A 22,904-nucleotide genomic window follows, 5' to 3' on the forward strand; every position below is an offset into this window, starting at 1 on the left:
AATTCTCTTACAGGTTTTCAGAGCTGTTTCTGTTGGGGCGAGAGCAGAGCTGTGGTGTTGTGCTTTATTTTTTTCGGTTTTAGCTTTCACCTCTTCAGGACTCTCAGTGATATAGGCCTGTCTTCTCTGGAAAAAAGTGGTCAGTAATAGGTTTCTCCAATTTCTACTTAGGGTAAACCAAGGCTTCGTTGGAGCAGTATCTGTTAGGGAAGCTTGAATTAACAGTTTTCTTTTTTCTTTTCTTTGCTGAGTATTATTGCTGCTGTTAGGCAAAGGGCTTTGTTTCTAGGTTACAAATCTTTTTAGCAAAGAAGTAAGTGTGGAATAGAACTGGAAGGACTCATGCTGTTCTTGGATATAATTTAATGCTCCACATCCCAGAGAGAGTAAACATTGTAAAGTACGCAAGATGGGTTTGGATTAATATCCTGACAACATATGGCTTGGCATGTAGGGCACTCCTGGGAGACCTTCCTCACCATACATTGCCTACCTTTGCCGGGTGGCCCCTTCCCACAGGTCTTCCCAGCAGCTGTTGTGCACCTGGGTGAATCATCAGCTTTCCTAAGCTTTGAGGTGGGGGGGAACAATGTTAACTATTGAAAGCCTTCACATGGGAGGTGAAATAAACAGACAACCCTGGGAGACTGTGTTTTAGTACTACTTAGCTTCCCCTGAGTTTGTCCAGGGTATTCACTTCCATTAGAAACACTGGCTGATCCTCACCACTGGTCTCTTCAGAATACAACCCTGAAAATCCTCTTGCCCTTTCTGCTCTCCTGCCCCTGGCATCATGGGTATAGAAGGTCTCTGGAAGCTCTAGAGAGGTGGTGGGCAACATGGAAGAAAGGCTCAGTTGCTTCTAAAGACCAAGCAGAAATCCTTCATTTTTTTACCTTTTCTATTTCTACTTAAATCAAAATTAGGTTACCTTCAAAGAGAGTTCTGTACATTACTGACAGAGCTCAGAGTGGGAGAGGCCCATGGTACCTCCTTTGCAATCTCCAAAGAGAGCTTGTTGGGGGCTTGTAGAGATCATGCCTGGGTTTCCTTTTGCTCCCCCAGCCCTGACCTACACTGTGCCGAGAGAGTTACCTCAGCTGATGGCTTGGTCACTGGCTGGCAGCTTTGTGGGTCTGGAAACTCAGCCAGTTCCCCCAGGTTTAAGTTCCCGTGGGCTCTCTCAAGGACATGAAATTCATGAGCCCATTCAGCTATAGTTCCAGTTAACTAATTAACTCTAAGAAACATGCCTAGCAAGTTGACTTGTATGGACAGGCGGGATAGTTGTCTCCTCTCTAGATAAGGTTAGCTGGAAGCCAGCTCACCCCTGGAGGAAGTCAAGGTGAAATAGGGTGGAAAGCTCTTGGCTGTAGCATCAGATATATCCAGATTTAACCATGTACTAGCTATTAGACTTAAGAGAGTTATTTAATCTGTCCCTTATTGCTTCATCTGTAAAACTCCGTGAGCTTTTCTGATATGCACACAGTATGCATTCAGTATATGTTTTGTACCATTTATTCACTTCTTCCCTCTCTCTCCTCACAGCATTGTACTTTTAGGGCTATATCTGTAGTCTGACCAAAGTATACCTGTTACTGTCTTGGGGCTCCAGAAGTTTCTTTCAGAGAGACTGAATTGAATTCTCTGGGTACCTTTTGGTGTATTCTTCACAGACCACAGCCGTTTTTTTACCGCAGGTTACAGTAGGAACAACTAGATTCTAGCTCTCATCAGTTGGTTCCAACCTAAGGAGTCTTTGTGGTTACCATTCAAGCTGCAGTTCTTTGTAAAGACCCGCTTACGTGTCAGATACTGCTTGGCTATGGGAATTTAGCGGTGAGTGAGATAGGGTCTTTGCCCTCAGTAATACCTCTCTAAACCCATCCTTGGTTGGGCTACTTCTTTGGGTGACTAGTCTTGTTCGTTCTTTGTTGATTCATACTGACTTGCTTCTGAGAGAGTAATCTTCTCCCTAGACCTAGGGGACAGTGCCCCTTTGTGCAGCCTGGGCCTTGCCTGCTGGCTTGCCTGCTCTCAAACAATGAGAGCAGCGTGCTGAGGCTGGAGGAGAAAGCCCCGCAGGCTACTACTGCCTCGGCCACACATGTCCCGAGAGCCTGTGCTTGGCACTCTTGAATGTTCCTTTTCTCCTTGCACATAGATTATAGTGTTCACTGGTAATTTAAATTTCAAAAACCTTCCGCCCCCCATCTCGGCCGTAAAAAAAAAAAAAAAAAGGCTCTGTGTATTACAGAGTGGAGAACAAAGCAGGCCAGCCCTGGTTTCCCGGTGGGGTTTGTTTGATCACGTGTAATATTCTGCAGTCATAGAATATCCCATCTTGCTCTACCTTGTTTGTCATAAATAGTGTGGCGGGTAGATTTAGGGGCTTTGGCTGACAGGAAGTTGTACTTCTCCACTTTGGACTCCAGACTGCATTCTGGCCCCTCGTGGGCTCTGTATATAGAAGGCCCAGCAGCCAGGTTGATGGATTTCTCAGTTTCAAAATAGGGGCCTGAGGATAGTCCTCTGCTCTATCCTTTTCTCTTTGTTGCCAGTTTTCCTGGCAGTTGGCAAGAAGTGTGTGTGGGGAAGCAGGCAGAATTGCTCTCTGAGAACCATTTATTTGAGAACTCCCAGCAGAGAATTGCATTTGCCTCTCCTCCTGCTCTTTCTGTGGTATGTGGTCTTGTGATTCGGTACTGCTTGTTCCTGTGCGGTACGGAGGCCTGAGTATGACTCCTCTAGCCCTGTTGGGGTTTTCATCAATAAATTGCTTGCTGATTGGTCTCTCCCCTGAATTCCATCACTTTCCCAGGAGCAAGGGGGTGTGTCAACATTTGGGGACCTATTTGAGCCTCTCTTTCTGGCACTGTGGCCACTGGAACCATGGTGGCTGAGCCCAGATGAGCCTTGTTTCCCACTGCTGCTGGAGCTGGGCATTGGCTACAGTTGGATTTAGCTTTAACAGTCACACTAGAGGCTTGGTTGGAAAGAAAAGAGCACTGCATAATTATTGCTTATGTACCAGTTAAACCTATCAGCCAACAGATGTCAAGTGCAGGAAAAAAGTGCAATAATGTTATTATAATGGCATAATAGTTATCATTATAATAATCAGCTGGCATAGCTTTTGATAAGAGGCAGATCCTGAAAGGAGCGCAGGGGGAAGTGTTAACCTTGAACTACGGCACAATGAAGGGGTGCTTCACCTTGTAGGAGATGCTGTGTGAATGTGTGTGATTCAGGTATGGGGTTGATACCCTTTCTGCACAGCTTGAGGTGGTGTGGAGACTTCCGCTGGGGTTGTCTGCCCTGCGGGTATTGTCTTTCTCATGGTGCCAGGGAACACCTGCCATCCTTTGGTTTAAGGTGCCCTGGGTTGCAGGATTACCATTCCAAGCACCAGGCACCAGTGGGTTCTCAAAAAGGCAGAGATTTCATCCCTGTGGGTCCATTTGGAATTTTCAGAAAATCTAGCCTCATCCCCATTAGCTACAAATGATGAACTCCCCTCTCTTTAGCGCACTGTACTCTGTACCTAGGGTATGGTGGTGTACCTCAGCTACGTACATGCTTATTGTGGTGGAATGTGCTCGTGGAAGACAGCCTTTCCTTACCCAGGGAGCTCCATTCTGGTAAGGAGGTGGTGAAGGGGTGGGGAGCAGAGCTGGGCTCATGGGTCACCCACAAAGGCAGCTCTAGGGTAGGAGAAGAGTCTTTGGATTCAGGCAGACTTGGGTTGTCTCCTGACCTCGCCGTTCACTAGCTGTTACACAACCTTGCTGAGCCTCAGCTGCCCCTCTGTGTGTGTGTGTTCATTTATTTCTCACTGTTTTTCACTACCAGTTCTGTCTCTGAAGTACCTGTCACTAAGCAGTTCTCAGTAATTGGTTCTTATTCTCCTACCCCACCCTGCCCACCTACCCTAAAGAGTAGAATAAGAAAGAAGGGACAAGACCCTCCTGCTTCCTTAGGGAATTGAGGCTTTAATCTGAGCTTCATGTGAGCTTTTTCAGGCTTTGGGGTTTTTGTTCAGAGCCATACTAGAATTCCTCTGGAGCTGCCTCATTGGGGGAGATTTTGATATTTAATGTTTGGGCAAATCTCTGCCTTATCCAAGGAGTGAAAGATGGTGTTTAAAATCCCATTCAGGGATTTTCTGCTTCAGCCCCTTGCAGTCTTTATCCCCTCCCCTTTTTCCTTTGGGTGGGTCACTTGGGGGCACTGCCTGCTTTGAGGAGGATTTGTTTTTTGAAGAAACTGTTAGTTGTTTGGCTTAGTCTCTTTACTGAGTAGAGATTTTTGTGTTTCCATCTGCCTGGGCCTTTCCTGTGGACTTTTATTTTGGAAGTCTGGAGCACTCAGACAAGGTGATATCTTTTTAGACTATTTTTGGCTGTAGGCCAGCTTATCACTATGGCTACCACCTGCCTGAAGAATGGCAGGACATAAGCAGTCACTTCTATCAGAAATTTGGCAAAGAGGAAGGGCAAAGGGGAAAGAACAGTTTGGCTTAAGGTCACAAGGGGAGAACAGCTTCTCTAAGCAGAACCTTTTTTTTTTTTTTTAAAGCTTTTATTTATTTATTTGACAGAGAGAGACACAGCAAGAGAGGGAACAGAAGCAGGGGGAGTGGGAGAAGGCGAAGCAGGCTTCCCGCCGAGCAGGGAGCCCGATGTGGGGCTTGATCCCAGGACCCTGGGATCATGACCCGAGCCGAAGGCAGATGCCTAACGACTGAGCCACCCAGGCGCCCTCTAAGCAGAACCTTTTGATTTGGACAGAACTTCATTTCCCTTCTCTCTGGAATTTTGTTCTTTCTGTCAACAGACATAAATAGAACATCCTTTACCCTCCAGACACTATGGTAAATCCTGAGTCATGACCAAGTCATATGTATTTCCTCCTTAGGGTGTATTGATGAATATAGACATTAATAAAATTATAATCACACGCATAAATGTAAAATTACAATTGTTATAAGTGTGTTGAAAGAAAGGAATGTGATACCATAAGAAATAGGACAGATTTGACTTGTTCCTGGGGTTGAGAGGGTATCAGGGAAGACTTGCTAGAAAAAGTGATCTTTGGTTTAAATTGTTAAGAACAAACATGTGTTTACTGAACAACTTGACATGAGGTTGAAAGGTGTTTCAGGCTGAGGGCCCAGCTTTTACAAAGCCTCTGGAGTGGGGTTGGGGGCAAAGAAGTGGCTTCTGTGAGGTGCTGAAAAAGTGGTTGGAGCACAGACAATGGGAGGAGATGGATACAAGATAAGGCTGGAGGGATTGGCAAGGGCAGGCCTGGTCAGCTGTGGCAAGGTGTTTTGTATTTACCTGGAGAGCACGGAAGCCTTTGGAGGGTTGTTAGTCATGGTGGTGAGATGACTGGATTTGCAGTGTGAACAGATCACTCTGTCAGATGGTACACTGGATGTATTTTGATGAGGGAGTGAGAATGAAGATCAGAAAAGGAGCATTACTGTGATAGGTGACTTGTTTTCCTTTAGTCACCCAAATGGTAATTTTGAGACTGACCCCCCCGAAGTGTTGCTAGTCAGTGTGTTGTTGGGGCCACCTGGCCACACAGCAGACATGGTGGCTCAGGGTGCTGGCATTTGGAATCTTTCCACCTTCCCGGAAGAAGGCCTGGAGATTTCAGGCCTGTCACTTGTTAACATCTGACAGCTACAGAGCCCTTTGTTAACCTGTTCTCTTGCTGTCCCTCTGTTGGCTGTCACTGCTGGGCAAGAGCTACCCCTTGCGCTTTGGACCACTTAAGCCACTGACATGGGCAACTACCTGAAATGTGATGTGCCAAGTTAGCAAAGCCAGCACCTGCGGTTTATGTAACATTCAGTTCTGGTTGATGTAGGCGTGCACATGTTCTCTCTTGGCAGCAGCCAATGTCTGGAAGGCTGGAAATGGGCTGTCGTAGCTCTTGCTACTGTGTAGCTAGGAAGACTGAGGTACAGGAGAGACCTGGAGTGGAAAGAAGCCTGGGTCAGAGTCACATGCTGTCAGACCAAGTGTTAAATGCATGGTGGGTGGTTTCAGACTGTAGACCAGAGCCCTTCCTCAGGGGTGCTGTAGCCTTGCCCACTGTTCCTTCACATACTCAACTGCAAGGCTGTGTGTGGCACAGTGGTTAGGAGCATGGCCCTTGAACTTGGACAGACTTCAGGTAGAATCTTAGCCTCACCACTTGCAAGCTGTGTGACTTTAGACAAGTTTCTTCACTTCCCTGATTGATAGTTTACTTAGCCCTAACTGGGGAATAATCGTACATCTACCTCACGGTTAATTGTGAAGTTTTGTGTTTTTTTTTAAGATTTCATTTTTATTTATTTGACAGAGAGAGACACACAGCGAGAGAGGGAGCACAAGCAGGGGGAGTGGGGGAGGGAGAAGCAGACTCCCACCGAGCAGGGAGCCCGATGTGGAGCTTGATCCCAGGACCCTGCGATCATGACCTGAGCCGAAGGCAGTCGCTTAACAACTGAGCCACCCAGGCGCCCCAATTGTAAAGTATTAATGAGAATATATGAAAGGTGCTTAGGTTTGTTCACAGGGTAAATACTGAATAATTATAGTTAAGGTTTGTCTAACTTTTGTTTTATTATCTGTCTTCTGTGTGCTGGGCCCCATGCTGGTAATGGAATGAAGATGTGATCTTGGCCTTAATGGGCTCAGTCTTGTCATTTTTGCTGCTTTTGGTCTTGTTCTGTGTGGTCGTGGTTCAGCAAAACAAGGTGGTCTCCTAGGGGTTTTTTTTTTTTTTTTTTTAAAGATTTTATTTATTTATTTGAGAGAGAGAGATAGTGAGAGCAGGAACACAAGCAGGGGGAGTGGGAGAGGGAGAAGCAGGCTTCCCGCCGAGCAAGGAGCCCGATGCGGGGCTCGATCCCAGGACCCTGGGATCATGACCTGAGCCGAAGGCAGACGCTTAACAACTGAGCCACCCAGGCGCCCCTCCTAGGGGGTTTCTTAAAGGGGATCCAGATCAGATGTCCACTTGGTGATGCTATCTTCTCTGGGCCTTCTTTTCTGTGGCCCTGATTCCAGTTTGTTTGCTGCTTGGCTGTAGAGGGTGCTCAGCTTCTGGGTGGGGGGCGAGTACCCCTACTTCCTACTCAGCCTGCACCATCTGAAACAGCGTTCTCTTTTTGCTGCCTCATGAGTGCCCATTTCTAGTAGTGAACATCCCTGGATTCTCTGGTTGGTACCTTAAAACATTCAATTGCTGCTGTTTCTTTTCTTTTGTAAAACACTGTGTAAGATGGTTGACCTAAAAGAGACCATGAAAAATAAGCCGGCTTGTATTTTTGTAAAGGTTTGTTTAGTACTGAGTCACTGAAGTAGAATACTCCCCAGTGGTCTCAGGGGGGAAATGACCTTTGTAATGGGATTGTTTTTTTGTGTGTGTGTGAAGGTGTTGGGGAAGGTTAATTTGATTCATTTGATTTCTTTGTTGGCGGTGGTGAGGGTGGGTGAATGAATGGGAAGAAAGGACAAAACCTTTAACAGTCTCCAAATTGGAGCCTATATTGGCTGAGAAGATGAGAGGATGTGTTAATCCAGCGTGTCTAGAGCTGGGTGTGTAGGCCCTGACCTGTGCCCATGCTTTCTTACTTATTCATGGTGGTGGAGACTGCCATGATGAGTTTATTTGTCCCTTCATTCACTCACCATTTATGTGTATTGCATATTGTAGAAGGGAATGGAATTCGACATCTGTTAATTGATAGCTTTTGACCTTTCCTGGTACTTCTGTGACTCAGTTTTCTCATGTGAATAAACGTGTACTGGTACCTCCTGGAGCAGTTAGGATGAAATGAGATAATGCACTGCAGGTTTCTGGCACATGGTAGATACCTCCGAATGTAAGGATTATCATGTCTTCCAAGAATTCAAACCCCATATGGGAGAAGAGCCACAGATGGGACTATAGGTGCTGAGAAAGGCTGTCCATGGCCTGGAACGGTGAGACTGGATTTGGCTTGTTAGGGAAGGTTGCCAGGCACGGTATTTGGAGTCAGGCCCCAGTCTGTGTCCCTCACTGGGTTAAGGTGAGTGACTGCTTCAAGTAGAGCAGAAAGCAATGGGCAGAAGGCTTGACAGGTAAACCAGGAGAAGTGTCTCTCTTCCTCCTGTCAGGGAAGAGGGTAGAGTCAATAGAACAAAGTGGCTGGGAACCCCTTCTCTTCTGAGTCAGACCAACCTGGGTTCCAGCTCTGGCTCTTCCACATACATGCTTTGTGGCCTTGGGCAAATTGCTTCCCTTCCTCTCTGAGCTTTGGTGTCCTCATCTGTAAAATGGAAATGATAATATCTACTTCGAGTGTTGGGTGAGGTTTAAATAAAACAATGTGCAGCGTCTTTCATATAGTACATCTTCATAGATAATATTCTATCATAGCACTAATAGATTACAAAGCAATTAAGCATTTTTCTTGGGAAATTAAACTCTTCTAAATTTCTGTGGCCAGATAAATTTTTTGAAAAGTCAGTCTACACCTTGGATTCAGTGATCAGCTCACTTCAATAAGTTCTTAGGGAGTATGTCACTCCCCCCTTCCTCACACCCTCTGCTGGCTTAGGATCTTGTCCTTAGAATAAAGTCCCAGGGGCGCCTGGGTGGCTCAGTCATTAAGCGCCTGCCTTCGGCTCAGGTCATGATCCCAGGGTGCTGGGATCGAGCCCCGTATCGGGCTCCCTGCTCGGCTGGAAGCCGGCTTCACCCTCTCCCACTCCCCCTGCTTGTGTTCCTGCTCTTGCTGTCTCTCTCTCTGTCAAATAAATAAATAAAATCTTAAAAAAAAAAAAAAAAGTCCCAACTCCTTACCCTGATTACAGGCCATTCGTGAACAGATCCCGGCCTGCCTTGGCAACCACGTGTCCTAACTCGGCCCCTTGCCTTGTATGTTTTCACCACAGTGACCTTGTACAGAGGGCCTTTGTTCCAACTGTACCCTCGCCTGGAATATTCTGCCTTTATGTTCACTTGATTGGCTTCTTGTCATTCATACCTCAGTTCTGCTGTTACTTAGGAGAAGGGGCCTGCCTTTCCTCTGTTATAAAGTAACTACTTATGTCACAGTTAACATAGACATCTGATATTTTTCTTGTTTGTTTGCTTCTTGTTGATTCTCTGTTTTCCCTCCACCAGAATTAAGTTCCATGAGAATAGGGACCATGTCTGTCATGTTCACAGCTGTATTCACAGAGCTAGGAACAGTGCCTGGCTCATAGTAGATGATCAAGCATTTGTTGAATGAATGAGCTTGTGAATGAGCATGGATTCTGTTATTACTCAGACTGGTTACACAGGTGTTCATATTCATACTGCTTTGTTTCGTAAATAAGTGAAACTGAGATGACTTTTCTTTCTTGTTCATGACTTAAGTGTCTCCCCCTTCCCCCATTAATTGGAACCTTCTGAGGAGAGGCAGTTTTCCCTGGCTTCAGTTTATGTGGCTCTCTTTCTTCTTGTCATTTTGTTATTGGAAAGGGGAGTTTGTGGTTGCTGGACTTCGGGCATTGATTTTTAAGTGTTCTCAGGAAGCAAGCTTCAGCGCATTTGCTTGGAATAAAACAAACATGAAAGCTCACCAGGACATGGCAAATTTATCTTACTCTGATTTTCTACTGACACTTTTTGCAATACTGCATAAGTTTTTAGACAAGGACATTAGAGAAGAATTGACAAATTGACACTGGCCAGATAGAAACAAATTCACAAAATGTGAGTGAGTAACAAGGTAAGACATGGAGAGGTCAGAGTGGGATAATGCTGCTTTCTGGCAGTGGCCTGGTTTTTCATGGGTAATAGTAATTATATGAGTGAGACCCTAGACCAGTTAACTGTTCCCTTGGCAGAGGGCCTGTAACCTAGGGAACTGGAGGTGGGGGGGGGCGGTGGTGGTTGCTCAGGAAGAGGTGGAACTCCAGCCACCTTTGTAAATGTTTGGGTCCTAAATGTGATTAGTCCTCAAAGACTTGGTCTTGAATTGAGAGAATAAAGTCCCAGACATGGATATGAGCAGGAGAGGGTGTCTGGAGCAGGGTGAGCCAGCAGGAATGGGCTTATATTGCTTAAAAGGTTTTGTGTGCATTGAGAACTGGAGCTCTGTAGGTACTAGTCTTTACTCATTTCCAAGGTCCCTTTCTCCCACCTAAAGCTGCCTCTAAGCACGTGGTTATCTTAACCTGTCTTAGGTATTGTTGACTTTTCCGCATTGATGAAGCTCTCAAAGAAAAGACCCTGTGACAGCCTCCTTGTCAGCTGTGTCCTTGCTTATTTTCCTCCTTTGAAGGACTTAGCCTTGTGGTTAACTCAGGGTATTTGGTCACTCTGGCAACTACCTTAAAGTCAGAGTCTTTTTTTTTTTAAGATTTTATTTTTGGGGCGCCTGGGTGGCTCAGTTGTTAAGAGTCTGCCTTCGGCTCGGGTCGTGGTCCCAGGGTCCTGGGATCGAGCCCCGCATCGGGCTCCCTACTCGGCGGGAAGCCTGCTTCTCCCTCTCCCACTCCCCCTGCTTGTGTTCCTGCTCTCACTCTCTCTCTCTCTCAAATAAATAAATAAAATCTTAAATAAAAAGATTTATTTTTAAGTAATCTCTACACCCAACATAGGGCTGGAACTTATGACTCCGAGATCAAGAGTCACACTTTGTGCCATAGAGTCAGTGTCTTAACGTGCTGTAGTTACCATCCTCTATCCATCTGGGGTAATCTTTAATTTCTGTTTACACTTCTTTAGAAGTTCATTTTTAGTGAAACTCCCAACCCCCCTTACAGCAGGAATTTCAGCTATAAACCAGCAAGATAGGTTTCTGAAGATTTTGGTACCAGAAGGTAGTAAAACAGTGGCTCTCGCGACCAACTTTCTCTGGGCTCAAAAATTATTATTATTATTTTTTTATTTTTTTTAAGATTTTATTTATTTATTTGAGAGAGAGAGAATGAGAGACAGCACGAGAGGGAAGAGGGCAGAGGGAGAAGCAGACCCCCTGCTGAGCAGGGAGCCCGATATGGGACTCGATCCCGGGACTCCAGGATCATGACCTGAGCCGAAGGCAGTCGCTTAACCAACTGAGCCACCCAGGTGCCCCTGGGCTCAAAAATTATTAAGCCTCTTCTTAATTCTTTCACCTCCCCTCTTTTCTGGGCTAATTGATAATCCCTATTCCTTTCGTCTTTTTCCCTGTGCTCTGTTTCTTTGCCTTGGTGGTGTTTCTACAATTCTTATTCAGAAGAGTATTTGCTCTCAGAATGTTTCCCACTTTTCTTATGGCCAGAGTTGTAGGTAGCATGCTAGGTTCCATCTCTTCCACCTGCCAGGCTAGAACATGTCTCTCTGATTGTAGAAATGTGGTTGGGGTGGGCAAAATGCCCTTTATACTCTCACAGCCCGTTTTGGTTGTCCTCTGTAATTCGGTATCATTTAAAGGTGGATTAGCCAGTGAGTCCCCAAATTGAAGATGCACCTGACATTCATGGGTGTTGATGGCCTAAGTTTCTCTGATGCCTAGTCAGGCTGTTTAAATAATTAGTTAATTAACTTACTTTTGGTTAACAAGTAAACAAACTTGCATCTCTTTATTTTGATTTGCATTGATTTTTCTCTTCCTAAATCCTGAGTGAGAACGTCTTCAAAACCAATTGTCAGTCTTTGTGTGTTCACATGGATTTGGAGCATCAGGCCTTGCAGCCCTGCCCCCATATTCTTCACCTGTGCATCCCAGAAAATAACAGACTGCTATAGCCCTATAAATACAGAAAATTGATGGTTGCTGGAAGGAAGGGGGGGAGTGGGCAAAATGGGTGAAGGGGAATGGGAGATACAGGCTTCCTTTTATGGAATGATTAAGTCCTGGGTGTAAAAGGCACAGCATAGGGAATACAGTCAATGATACTGTAACAGCATTGTGTGGTGACAGGTGGTAGCTACACTTGTTGAATCACATTATACACCTGGAAGTAATGGAACATGGTGTGTGAGCTGTACTCAGATAACAAAAGAAATAATGGACTGCTATGGAAATAGCTCTCAAATGTTTCTGCTCTCTTAAACACACGTGCACACATGTGAACACATTCATTTTCTTAGGAATGGACGCTCCTCTAGGAATTCATCCTGTTTCATGTAAATGCCTTCCATTACAGCGAAACTCTGGAGACTTTGTGAAAGGTAGAAATAGGGAAGTTTTCTTTCTTCTTCTTCTTTTTTTTTTTTTCCCCAAAAGGCCTCAAAGCTCTTAAAATAAACCTTAAAGAACCTGCTACACCAAGCTTTAGCTCTGAACGCCGACACATTGCAAACCTGGTGCAGTAAGACTCCTTCTCTTCTCTGATCTTTTTCCTTTTTCTCTCTCAATTTATTTTAACATCCCCTTTCATGGTCTTACCTTTCTAGAAAGTTGATTCAGCCTTTCCTTGCCAGCTCTTAGCAGGAGAAGCATCAGGACTTCCAGCCCTAATTTATGGTTTACATTCCTTCTCCATTCCCTCTCTTTGCTGTTCCCGAACCTAATCTCGTGGCATCCTGCTGAACTCTCACCTGTCAGAACAGACAGTGTTACCTCCAGTGACAGGCAGCTTTGCAATTTGATGGTCAGTACTAGCTCAGCGATTTGGGCAGAATTTGGGAGCCTGTTTTGTGCATGTGCTGCTACCTGAGAAAATGGGGCTTTTTTCGTTTTGGTACCATCTTTCTTTTCCACTGCCTGCCTGGCCCCAGTGAGTCCTGTTGCCAGGGGAAATGAAATGGAGAACTCTTTACCATGATTAATTCTGGGGTTTTATCCGATGAAGTAACAAAATAGCATTTCAGAGCAGGATGTAAGGGAGTCTCCCTGCAGTTCCCATGGAACAAGTTGACCTTTCAGTTACATTTTTCAACATCTTTGGGGGCCCATTTGAAGGGAGCTAAAGCAGTTAATTACGACTAGGCAAAGAAAACTAATTTGGAGCCAGAATATTTTAATAAGCTTAAAAAACCAGAACCTGCTGATACATGATGAATAGGAATTGAAGCTTTGTTCTCTTCTTACTTAATCCTTCCCTTTTTGCATTATTACGCTTTTTGGTTTTCTTCCCAAAATGTGAGGACTTTCCATTATTCCCCTGGTGGTGGAATGAAGATGTTGTTGGTGACTGCCTGCTGAGTCTCAAACAGGTAGAGAGAGCAGAGGTGGACTGCCTTCAGGTACTACTAAACCTTGGAGTTTTGGTTCATCTGGGGAAGGGGTAAGCTTGCTTTCATTTCCAAGTTGATTCATATTCCCCCCAAGGATTCCTTGGGACTGACTGTTTTTTCTAGATGATTCTGAGAAATAAGCAATGAAGGAAATTTTGTGGATGATTTTAAGAGCATATTTGCTAGTCTTTCTGAGCACTCAGAAGCTTAGGCAAAAGATAGTAGATTTGTCTCTTTAAGGTCTTTCCTAGGTGACGGTAGTAGGCCACCAATTCATCTGATGCATTGATGTCGTATGAGTCTGATGTTGTTAAGAGCTTGGCTTTGGAGTTAGATGTATTTTGTAATTCTGGCTCTGCCACTGTTTAGCTCTCTGATCTTGAAAAATGATTTAATCCCTCTGAGCCGCAGCGTCCTCATCTGTAATAGGGGGATAAAGATGATACCTATGGCATACGGTTGTTGTGTGCCCAATATATAGTGAGTAAATACTCCCCTGAGTATTAGGTATGGTTGTTATTTGGTATGGAAATAACATTTGGTTGTTAGGTATGGAAAATCAGATGGAACCTTCTTGGCAAGAGAAAAGAAGGTAGGACGTTGCTTAAAGAACCTTGAAGGAAGATAAGGGGTTGAGGGAGAGGGGAAAAAAATCATCTAGCAAAAACAAGAGTGGGAGAACTCTGGGTCCGCAAATGAGTTACCTCTTGTTTCACTACCTTAGTAAGTCCCGAGTCTTCTCTTTGCTAATCCACCAAGTTGATTGTTCTCCTAGAAACCCTAACTGCGTAATGGCTCCTCAGCAAAGATTGAATAACCTCATCAGCCACAAACATCCTCCATTACCGAGACATCATTATTTTTTTTTTCCAAAGATTTTATTTATTTATTCATGACAGACAGAGAGAGAGAGAGAGAGAGAGGGAGGCAGGCAGAGGGAGAAGCAGGCTCCCGAGGAGCAGGGAGCCCGATGCGGGACTCGATCCCAGGACCCTGAGATCATGACCTGAGCCGAAGGCAGACGCTTAACCATCTGAGCCACCCAGGTGCCCACCGAGACATCATTATTTTTACAAAGCACACTGCTGTGTTTTACTACCTGCACTTTGAAGTGTTATAAATAAATAAAGCTGAACCATACTTGTCAGGATAGGTTCAAAAAGTGCATTTTGGGTTGCTGTACCTTTGCCCTGACAATGTGTTTATTAGCTTGCTTGTTAATTCCAGGATTGGTTAACTTGAGGCACCTCTGGGCCAGCGCGTTTATACCAGCATTTACCCCAAGGGCTTAGAGAGAGGAGTTCAGTATAACTCACTACTTTTCTCTGTGTTCCTGGAAGTCATCAGGTGGTGAACAGGGGTAGGGGGGAAACTGAACTACTTGGAGCTGATAACTCCTTCCCAAATGTGTCTGTACGGGGAAAGAATAAATTGTGGGCTGGATGGAGTAGAGCAACAGAGATTAGGAGCTTGGTGTTATGCAAAACAGTCAAGTGCAAACAGATTAGATGAAAGCCTTTATTAGAAAGTTTGGTGTGCTTTCTCATCAGGATTTTGGAATATGGGCTGTTTCACTCCCTACCTGATAATTATAACACCAAGATAATGGTTGGGCCTCTGATAAGCCTTTCCTTTGATATGGGGGAAGAGAGAGACTTGTCTGGGGGCCCTGTAGCCAGGAGCTGTCAGTGCTAATTACTTCAAGTCTTGACGGGGTCACCCATCAGACAGAGCATAGGTCTGGCTTGGTGAGGCTGTGTGCAGAAAAGGAGCAAAGCACAGGGCTTGAGAGTGCAGACCTGGAGTCACCAGGTCCCAGGTTTGGACCCTGTCTTTGCCTCTCCTAACTGGGTGTATTAGTTTCCTGTGGCTGCTATAACAAATTAACACAAACATGGTGGCTTAGAACAGCAGAGATCTATTCTCTCCTAGTTCTGGAGGCCAGAAGTCTAAAGTCAATACCACTGGGCTGAAATTAAGGTGTTGGCAGGGCTGTAGGCTCTCCAGAGGTTTTAAGGCAGAGTCTGTTCCTCGCTTTTTCCAGCTGCTGGTGGCTGCTGGCATTCCCGGGCTTGTGTTCATATGACTCTCAACTTCAATTTCAGCTTCTTCAAATCTCTGTTGTGCCTTTACATCACCTTCTCTTCTGTGACTGTGTCAAATCTCCCTCTGCCTATGTCATATAAGGACATTGTGATTGTATTTAGGGCCTGTCTGATAATCCAGGATAATCGGTTTAAGATCCTTAATCACATCTGCAAATACCTTTTTTCCTTAAAAGGTAAAATTTACAGGTTCCAGGCCTTAGGACCTGATCTCTTTGGAGGGCTGTTAGTCTGCCTGCAGCACTGGGTGACCTTGGCAAGTGACTTTGACCAATGTAAGTTTGTTTCTTTACCTGTAAAATAAAAATGCTAATCATGTATTCTTTACCTCATTTCCATGAGGCTTAAATGAGACCTTGCATGCCAAATACTTGGCACCTACTGTTATTATATCCATATATGTTCTTCATTACTGTTAAACATTACTATTATTGTTAGCTATCTTCTGTGAAAGAGAGAGGAATAGTTTCTTAAGAGTGTATTTGACTTGCGACGTCCCCCTCCCCTCCCGCCCCAACACCCATCGTGGCCCTCAGAGCCCTAGGATCCCTAGGATCTTTGGCCATCACCCCCAAGTCAGCAGGTATATCCCCAAGGCCAGTTTTTTACCCAGTCCTCTATTTTTCCTCAAGGCCACTCTCTTAGCTACTCCTCCCTTTTCCTTTTTCAGTGAATGAGCTGGTGTGTGGGAACAGGCCTCACACTTCAGGGGGGTGTTAGTGTCCCCTCAAAATTCCTTTGTTGAAATTGTAACTCCTACTGTGGCAGTATTTGGAGTAAGAAAGTAACATTAAATCAGGTCACAAAAGGTGGGGCTCTGATAGAATTAAGGTCCTTAGAAGAAGAAACACCAGAGAGCTCTTTCTCCTCAGTGCCTGGGTACAGAGAAGAAAAGAGAGCCATGTGAGGACGTAGGGAGAAGGTGGCTATGTACAAGGCAGGAAGAGAACTCTAGGTAGAAACCAAATAGGCCAGAACTTGATCTTGGATTTCTAGGCTCTATACCTGTGAGAAAATAAATTTCTGTTGTTTAGGCTACCCAGTCTATGGTGTTTCGTTATGGTAGCCCTAGCAGATTAAGAGAGGAGAGTATATAACCTGGCTCTTAGACCCACTTGTGCCAGACACTTGGGTAGAAGACTGGACCCTGGAATTATTCCAGTTACCATTCATTATAGTTTGCTCTATTGCTGCTTTCCCATGGATAATTGTAACTCCATAATGAAGCATGGAAGAATATTATTTTTACAGTGGCATTTAGTATCTGATAGCAATTAGCCAAAAGGTACATGTCCCCAGTGAGGTACCGTAAATACATTTTATCTGTTCTATTGCCTGCTGTTTCACGAACACATCCCTGAAGCATTTTAATCTTGTTTTTCATACTTGTCTTCAAGTGAGGAATTGTTCTGATTTGCAACTTCAGGGGATAATTACTATGTTCATTAATTTCTGTTCTTTTCTTCCCCTCCATTTATTACTCGTTTCTTGAGAAAATTTTTCCCTAAATCTACACTAACTGGAGACAAGTCACTTGATTAAAAGGGTGTTTTACAACACGGGTTTCTCTGGCTCTCTTGGCACACTGATAGGAGGGCTGTGTCAGCATCTTCTTAGCTGGGGTGAAGGTCTCCCTGGTCTGGGCTTAAATGAGTAAGAGGCTTTTTTGCTGGAGGGGTGGGGCAGGGAGGGCAGAGGTCTCTGACCTCAGGCTGCAGGGCAGAATATTTTTTGCACAGGGGTATTCCTGGGCAAGGGGCAGGGGAGGCTCATCTGGTTTTTTCTTTTCAGAGATTCAATGATAGACATTAACTGAGTATGTGCTATGTACAAGACATTATGCACAGCACTATGAGCAATGTGGTTTTTGGCTCACGGGGACGCTCAGGACGTGTTGATTTAAGTGAATGTGTGGCTAAATAGAGTGACCTTAGCATGCAGAGAGACTGAAAGGGCAGGCCCGGGGGCTCGTGGATTAAGGGTGCTGTAACCTCCCTGGAAATGTAACACAATTGGGTGCATCCTCGTGAAGGTCATGATGCCCTAGCACTTGGATCTGCAAGAGGAAGCAGTAGAAGGAGAAGGCTGTGTTGAGGATGGTTTAATTTTTTCTGGTATTTTGTGGGGCCTTGTGAGTCCCCTTTTCTTTTCATTGTAGACAGGGACTGCTATGTATGTTCGTGTAAGTGCAGATGTTTCATAAATGTCAAGTGATCAGTCGAGGGAGGAGATGGAAAAATAGTGGTTTCGACAAGTTGGTTCAGGTTAGGGCAGAGGCAGGGATGTATGTGAGTGACATGCTGGGGGAAAAGAACTGAAGAAGGTGAGAAAGCAGAAGCCAAAAAGGATTTGAATTAATCTGGAGCTAAATGAGAGCCCAGCTTAGAGAATATTGATCTGGGCTAGGTATCCAGGGAAAGAGTGCTGGAGATTTCTGTGAGCATGAGGAGAGAGAGAGAGAGAGAGAGTAGTTAGTCTGAACATGGGTTGGGGAGGGGAGGGAACAGTGGGTAGAATGGCTGAAATCTTCCCTACCCTCCCTCAACCCCATGTTTCTCTGCATTATGATACTTGTCATTACCATGTGGCAATTATTTGTTTATATGCCTTTTCTTCTCCTAGAAGGTAGGAGAAGTGGCTTGGTCATCTTTATCTTGGTTACTTGACACTGTGTCCAGCACATAGCATGTGCTGCCCAGATGATTGATGAACATGCGTGAGGTTAAGGCCTGGGTGAGCCATTCATTAAGGACTGAAATGTGAGAGGTTGAGGTTGGGGTGTAGGGGAGATGAGCACATAACTGGCTGGGGTGTAGGGGGGTGAATTAGGATAGAACTGAGAAGTGAGCCTGACATGGAATCTAAATCATCCTGTAAGAATTTACTAAACATTTCTCCTGTGTCAAGTGCCAAGTGAGCTGTGCAGAGTGGACATGGTCCCTGTTGTTAAGATGCTTAGGACAACCATACTGTAAGTGTAGTAAGTGCTGTGATCCAGGGGAGTATGGGTGCTGTCGCAGCATGCATTCTGTCCAGTGGAGAGGGTCAGTGACAGCCTCCTGGAGGAAGTGTCTTTCAGAGTGAGGAGGAAGCTTTTTAGGATGGTAGGAATTTGCCACATAAAGACGAGGGGAAACAGAATTCCAAGCAGAGGGAATGACGTGTGCAAAGGCCTGGAGGTGGGAAACAAGATGTCTTAGAGCACTGGAAAAAAAGTTCCATAGAGCTAACCGTAGACAGGGAGAGGAAAGAGATAAAGCTGGAGATGTTGATCCTGGCTCGATGGTGGACAGCCTGCGTGTGGAATTTGGCCTTGATCCTGAGGGCCCTGGAAAACTATTGAATGGTTTCAAGCAGATGAGGGTATAAGATCATGTTCATGCTCTGGCTATAGAATAATCCATCTAACATTTAATCAAGGTGTGTACTTGTAATTTGCTGACGTTTTACCCCACGATCCTTTGACACTGCAGCGAAGCCTGCCCATTTGCTTTAAATCCCTGAGTTCTGGAGCCTGAAGTGTGGTGGAGAGGTAGTTCACCTGCCACAGGCCTGAGTCCCTAGTGTTTGATCTCAGGCTCGGAGCCCACGGCTCGGTTGCAGAGCGGACAGTGTTAAGGACCACAGCTCCTACGGCTTCTGCAGCTGTTCCTGCTCTCACCTCAGCCTCTTCACAGCAGCTTGCAGTTCCTCAGCCACTGCACAGTCCTCTGCTCTGTGTGCTCAACAAATTGAAAATTTTTATGACAATGTCAAATAATGGATAAGTTTTGAGAAGTAGGAGTGAAAAATAAAGATCTCTTTGCCTTTTCTCCCTGCAGGGGAATTTGAAAAATGTAGAAATTCTAAGTTGTATGTTAAATATCCTTGGGGTTTCCTTTCCTTTCCTTTTGAAAATTTTTATATTAACCAAAAATCTGGCTGGACGCTTGTGGGGAGATAATTCCTTTTGGCTGGAGCCCACGTTGTGAGCTTTTTAATTGTCTTTCATCCGAGGTGGGTTGGGACCCAACTGTGCAGTCGCCAGAGCTCATCACAGTCCTGTTGCTGGGCGAATTATCTTTGTGAATCTGTACGTTTTCCCCTTGTACCTACCTAATGAAAGCCAAATTAAATCAATTTTTAATCAAGGAGATGAATGACGGGTTTTTCCTCAGAAAAGAAAGCACCAGGCCCCAAAGTACTGGATACAATAAAAAGTGAAGTTTTTATTTGTGTACGTGCCGTTAGGCATGGCTTTAATGTCAGGAAAACAGGAGGTGCTGTTAAAATCGTATTCGGAAATATGCCATCCCAGGGAGATAAAGGAGAGTGCTTTTCTCCCTGCGCCGTTTCTCTTTCATAGCTTGTGCATGCCTGTGTGTTCACAGCACTCTGCACAGGTACGGAGTACATAGTAAGTGCTTGGAGACAGAATGAATGAACAGTTGGTTTTGAGCAGGTCCTTCGTTCGTGCTGCCCCCTCCCTCCAGCTCCTTAGCCTGCTATTTGTTCCTTCCATCATCCATTTGTTCATTCATTCAACATACATTTTTCCTTCTTGACAGATATGAAGGCCATTGGTAGGGAATGTAGTGAAGGGAAGTTTCCACTGAGTTGAGGCTGAGAGGCATGGCTAGATCTCTTCTTCTTTAATAACCTGTTTTGTCCTTTATTTTGGGAAATTGATTTCTAGGCTACTGTGGACACCCACATCATCCTCCTGAAAATTGCCTTCTTCCATCTGCTTACTTTGGTGGAAGGAAATGGCTTCCCTTGTGGCGAGGGAGGATGGTAGAGGCAGTAGGGGTAAAGACTCTTGAGTTCAGTGGCTGTCCCCATAAGGATGTCTCCATGTACTGTGAGGGGTGGGGTTGCGGAGAGTCAAGCTTGCATCCCCTGCGATTTGATTCTCATAATCATGGGTCTGGCTTTGGGCTCTGGGCTCCCAATGCATTGGCATCTCCAGAGGATTCAGGCAAGGCACCAAATCCTCCCTGCAGCCCACGTTCCAGCTTGTTACTGTGATTGAATGGGCTCCCTGAGTGTGATTCCAATAAAAGAAAGTGGCTTTTATTGAGAGCCTTTCAGAGGAACTCGGAGACTGGATTTTGGGTACTCCAGAAACCTTGGGCTGAGCAAATAAGAGATGAAGTAAAGCTGTGTGTCTTCTGCTTCCTCATTGTGCTACCTGGCTTCATTCTGGTTTCACTGAAAGCCTGCTTGGGTGGCCCTCACCTGAGAGGTGGGGGGTGGCTATAGCAATTTGGGCAGGTGCGCAGGAAGGGAAAGAGTAGATGAAATTGACTGTGGCTGGTGATGGATGGGCAGGGCAGTGGGGGTGGGGGGAAGGAGAGGGAGGTATTGAGGAGAGCCTCTTGGGTTTCTGGCTTCTGCAGTAGAGCTAGGCAACCTGAGAGGATCAGGAGCGTTGGGGCAAGAGCATGAGCTTAGCTATGAACTTGCTGAATATGAAACATACAAGAGGAGAGGAAAGTAGGCGTATCCTTCAGGGAGAGGTGGCACAAACACTGCCTAGATTCTCAAGCTGCTTTCCTGTTCCAGTTATCTACTGGGGTTTTAGGCCACTGTGGGGAGTAATACAGCCCAAATCCAGATTCTGTTGACTGGCTCTTTCTATTAATAGATGCTGCGAATTTGGAAGAGCTAACAAACCACTGAACTGCAAGGCAAAGGAATGAGTTCATAAGCAGAGTTCACAAACAATGGTGACCCTCTTATCCTATCTTAGCAGGCATATAGCAGGTCTCCTTTTTGCCTTTCTAATCTCCCTTTCATTGCGGGCAGTTCTTCAGATGCCAGAGGTTTGCCAAGACAGTGCAATGAGCTATGTGTTTGAAACTCACCTGACCTGTCTGGCAGAGAGAGTTCTTGTATGTCTTGATGCCACCTGCCATAAGCCCTTTGCTCCTGCTGTTGTTGAAATAAATGCATGCTCCTAGTTTCATGCCTCCAGGTCTTCAAAAAACCCTCTTGCCTCTGCTTGGGATGCCTTTCTCATTGTTTGGCTGATTCCTTTTACTCTTTTCATCTTTAAAGCTTACCTATTCCAGGAAGTCCTTTCTGACCCTCTGTGTCTCGATGAAGGTATCTGTTCTCTCCTTCCTCCGAGCCATCCAGCCACCTCTGTGTGGGCTCTTTCAACCCAGTACTTACTATAACGACTGATGGACTCCTCCATCTCCATTGCCCATCTCGAGGGCTCCTAGAGGACAGGACCTCGATTTACTTAGCCTTTGTATCTCTAGCACTTGGCCCATGGCTGGGTTGCAGCGGGTCTCAATACATAGGTGTTGAAGGATGAATAATCGGCTTGTTGGAAGTGGTGGCAACTGGATATATGTTTCTTAGTAGGTGGTAAGGATTCCTTCATCTTTTCATGGTGCACAAAATCTTGCTCTTTTGGTAGCTCTCCTATATGGGAGAGTGAACAAGGTCTTGTAAAAATATTTTTCTGGATTGGTGGGGCTGTTAACTGCTCATCTGAGGTTGAAATGGATTTGGTGTGGGTGAGAAACTGCAGGTAGTAAGTGAACAGCATGTCTGGGCTCTGTGGGCTTAGTGCTTTTCTGTTTTTCTGGATGCTCTCCACATTTTTGTGAGTGGCAACCCAAACATCTGGCTTCTCTGAACCCAGGGCTGTGCCTAGTTATTTATGGGAGTGGTTGCCTTTCAGGGTAAGAGCCTGTAATATCAACCAAGCTTTTTCTGTTGGCATTACCAGGGGCTGCAGTGGCTGTTCTAAGGAGAGCTGCCACAAGAGGAATCCCTGAGCAGTGAGAGACAGGAAGGAATAATTGGAAAGAATTGCCTCCTACTCTGTGGCAAGGCAGACTCTTCAGGCAAAATTGAAGAAGGTGTAGGGAAGGTCCTGAGTAACAGAGACAAAAAAGTAAGGCCAACCTGGAGGTGAGGTGGTAGTTTTGTAAGGAAATTAGGAAGAACTAGGGCCTCTGCTGTAAGGGTGGGGCAATGGAGGGCTACTTGGCATCACTCACACCTTTGATGCTCTTAAGTGATACTGTCTGATCCAGTGGAATTGGGTTCACAGCACCTGCTGCACCAAAGGTGGTCTCCAAATGCGTACTGATCCTTGACCAAATGTGCTCTGCCTTGAGGCCCATTGTGAGACCGATTGTTTCTAAGATATGTTTACCTGGGTAGGTGGCTGGCATGTCACCCCCTTTTAACAAACCTGGTGCTATGATAAGGCTAGCTGGCAAGTTGTCCCCATGGAGCCTACTGTGGCAGGAGAGACTTCCTGCGGTCCCATTGGCATCCCCATCACGAGCTCATTCACTGGAACCTAGAGTCCCCTTGCAGGCTCCAGTCTAGGATGCCGCTCTTGGCTGAGTATACCCCTGTCAGTTGCAGGCTGATGACTCCTGGCAGGCTGGGATTTGGTTGGTGGCATCTTGCAGAGCCCCCTGACCCTACCTGCTGTCACAAATCCTGTTGTATCCCCTTTGTACACATGCTTGAATATCTTGTGATGCACCGCTCTTAAGAAGAGCAGATACCAGATGGGAGAAGTGTCTCTCTTGGGTTTATGTGTGTGTATGTGTGTATTTTTAAATACACTAAAAAATA

At 45.4% G+C, this 22,904-nt stretch overlaps 1 protein-coding gene across 5 annotated transcripts in view; it reads left to right on the top strand.

Moving 5' to 3' along the window:
• Positions 1-22,904, top strand: part of SIL1 (SIL1 nucleotide exchange factor) — a 209,739-nt gene that overhangs the window by 11,740 nt on the left and 175,095 nt on the right. Inside the window, exon 2 of one of the 5 annotated variants that reach the window (XM_081825718.1) lies at positions 15,491-15,589. The exons of the other annotated variants lie outside the window; for them this stretch is intronic. Coding sequence (XP_081681844.1) covers positions 15,588-15,589 — 2 coding nt within the window. The 5' untranslated portion in view covers positions 15,491-15,587. The remainder of the gene's footprint in view (positions 1-15,490; positions 15,590-22,904) is intronic. 5 annotated transcript variants of the gene reach the window in all.

Source organism: Leptonychotes weddellii, chromosome 7, assembly GCF_054177405.1.
Source record: "Leptonychotes weddellii isolate Sample4059 chromosome 7, ASM5417740v2, whole genome shotgun sequence".
Taxonomy (NCBI): Eukaryota; Metazoa; Chordata; class Mammalia; order Carnivora; family Phocidae; genus Leptonychotes; species Leptonychotes weddellii.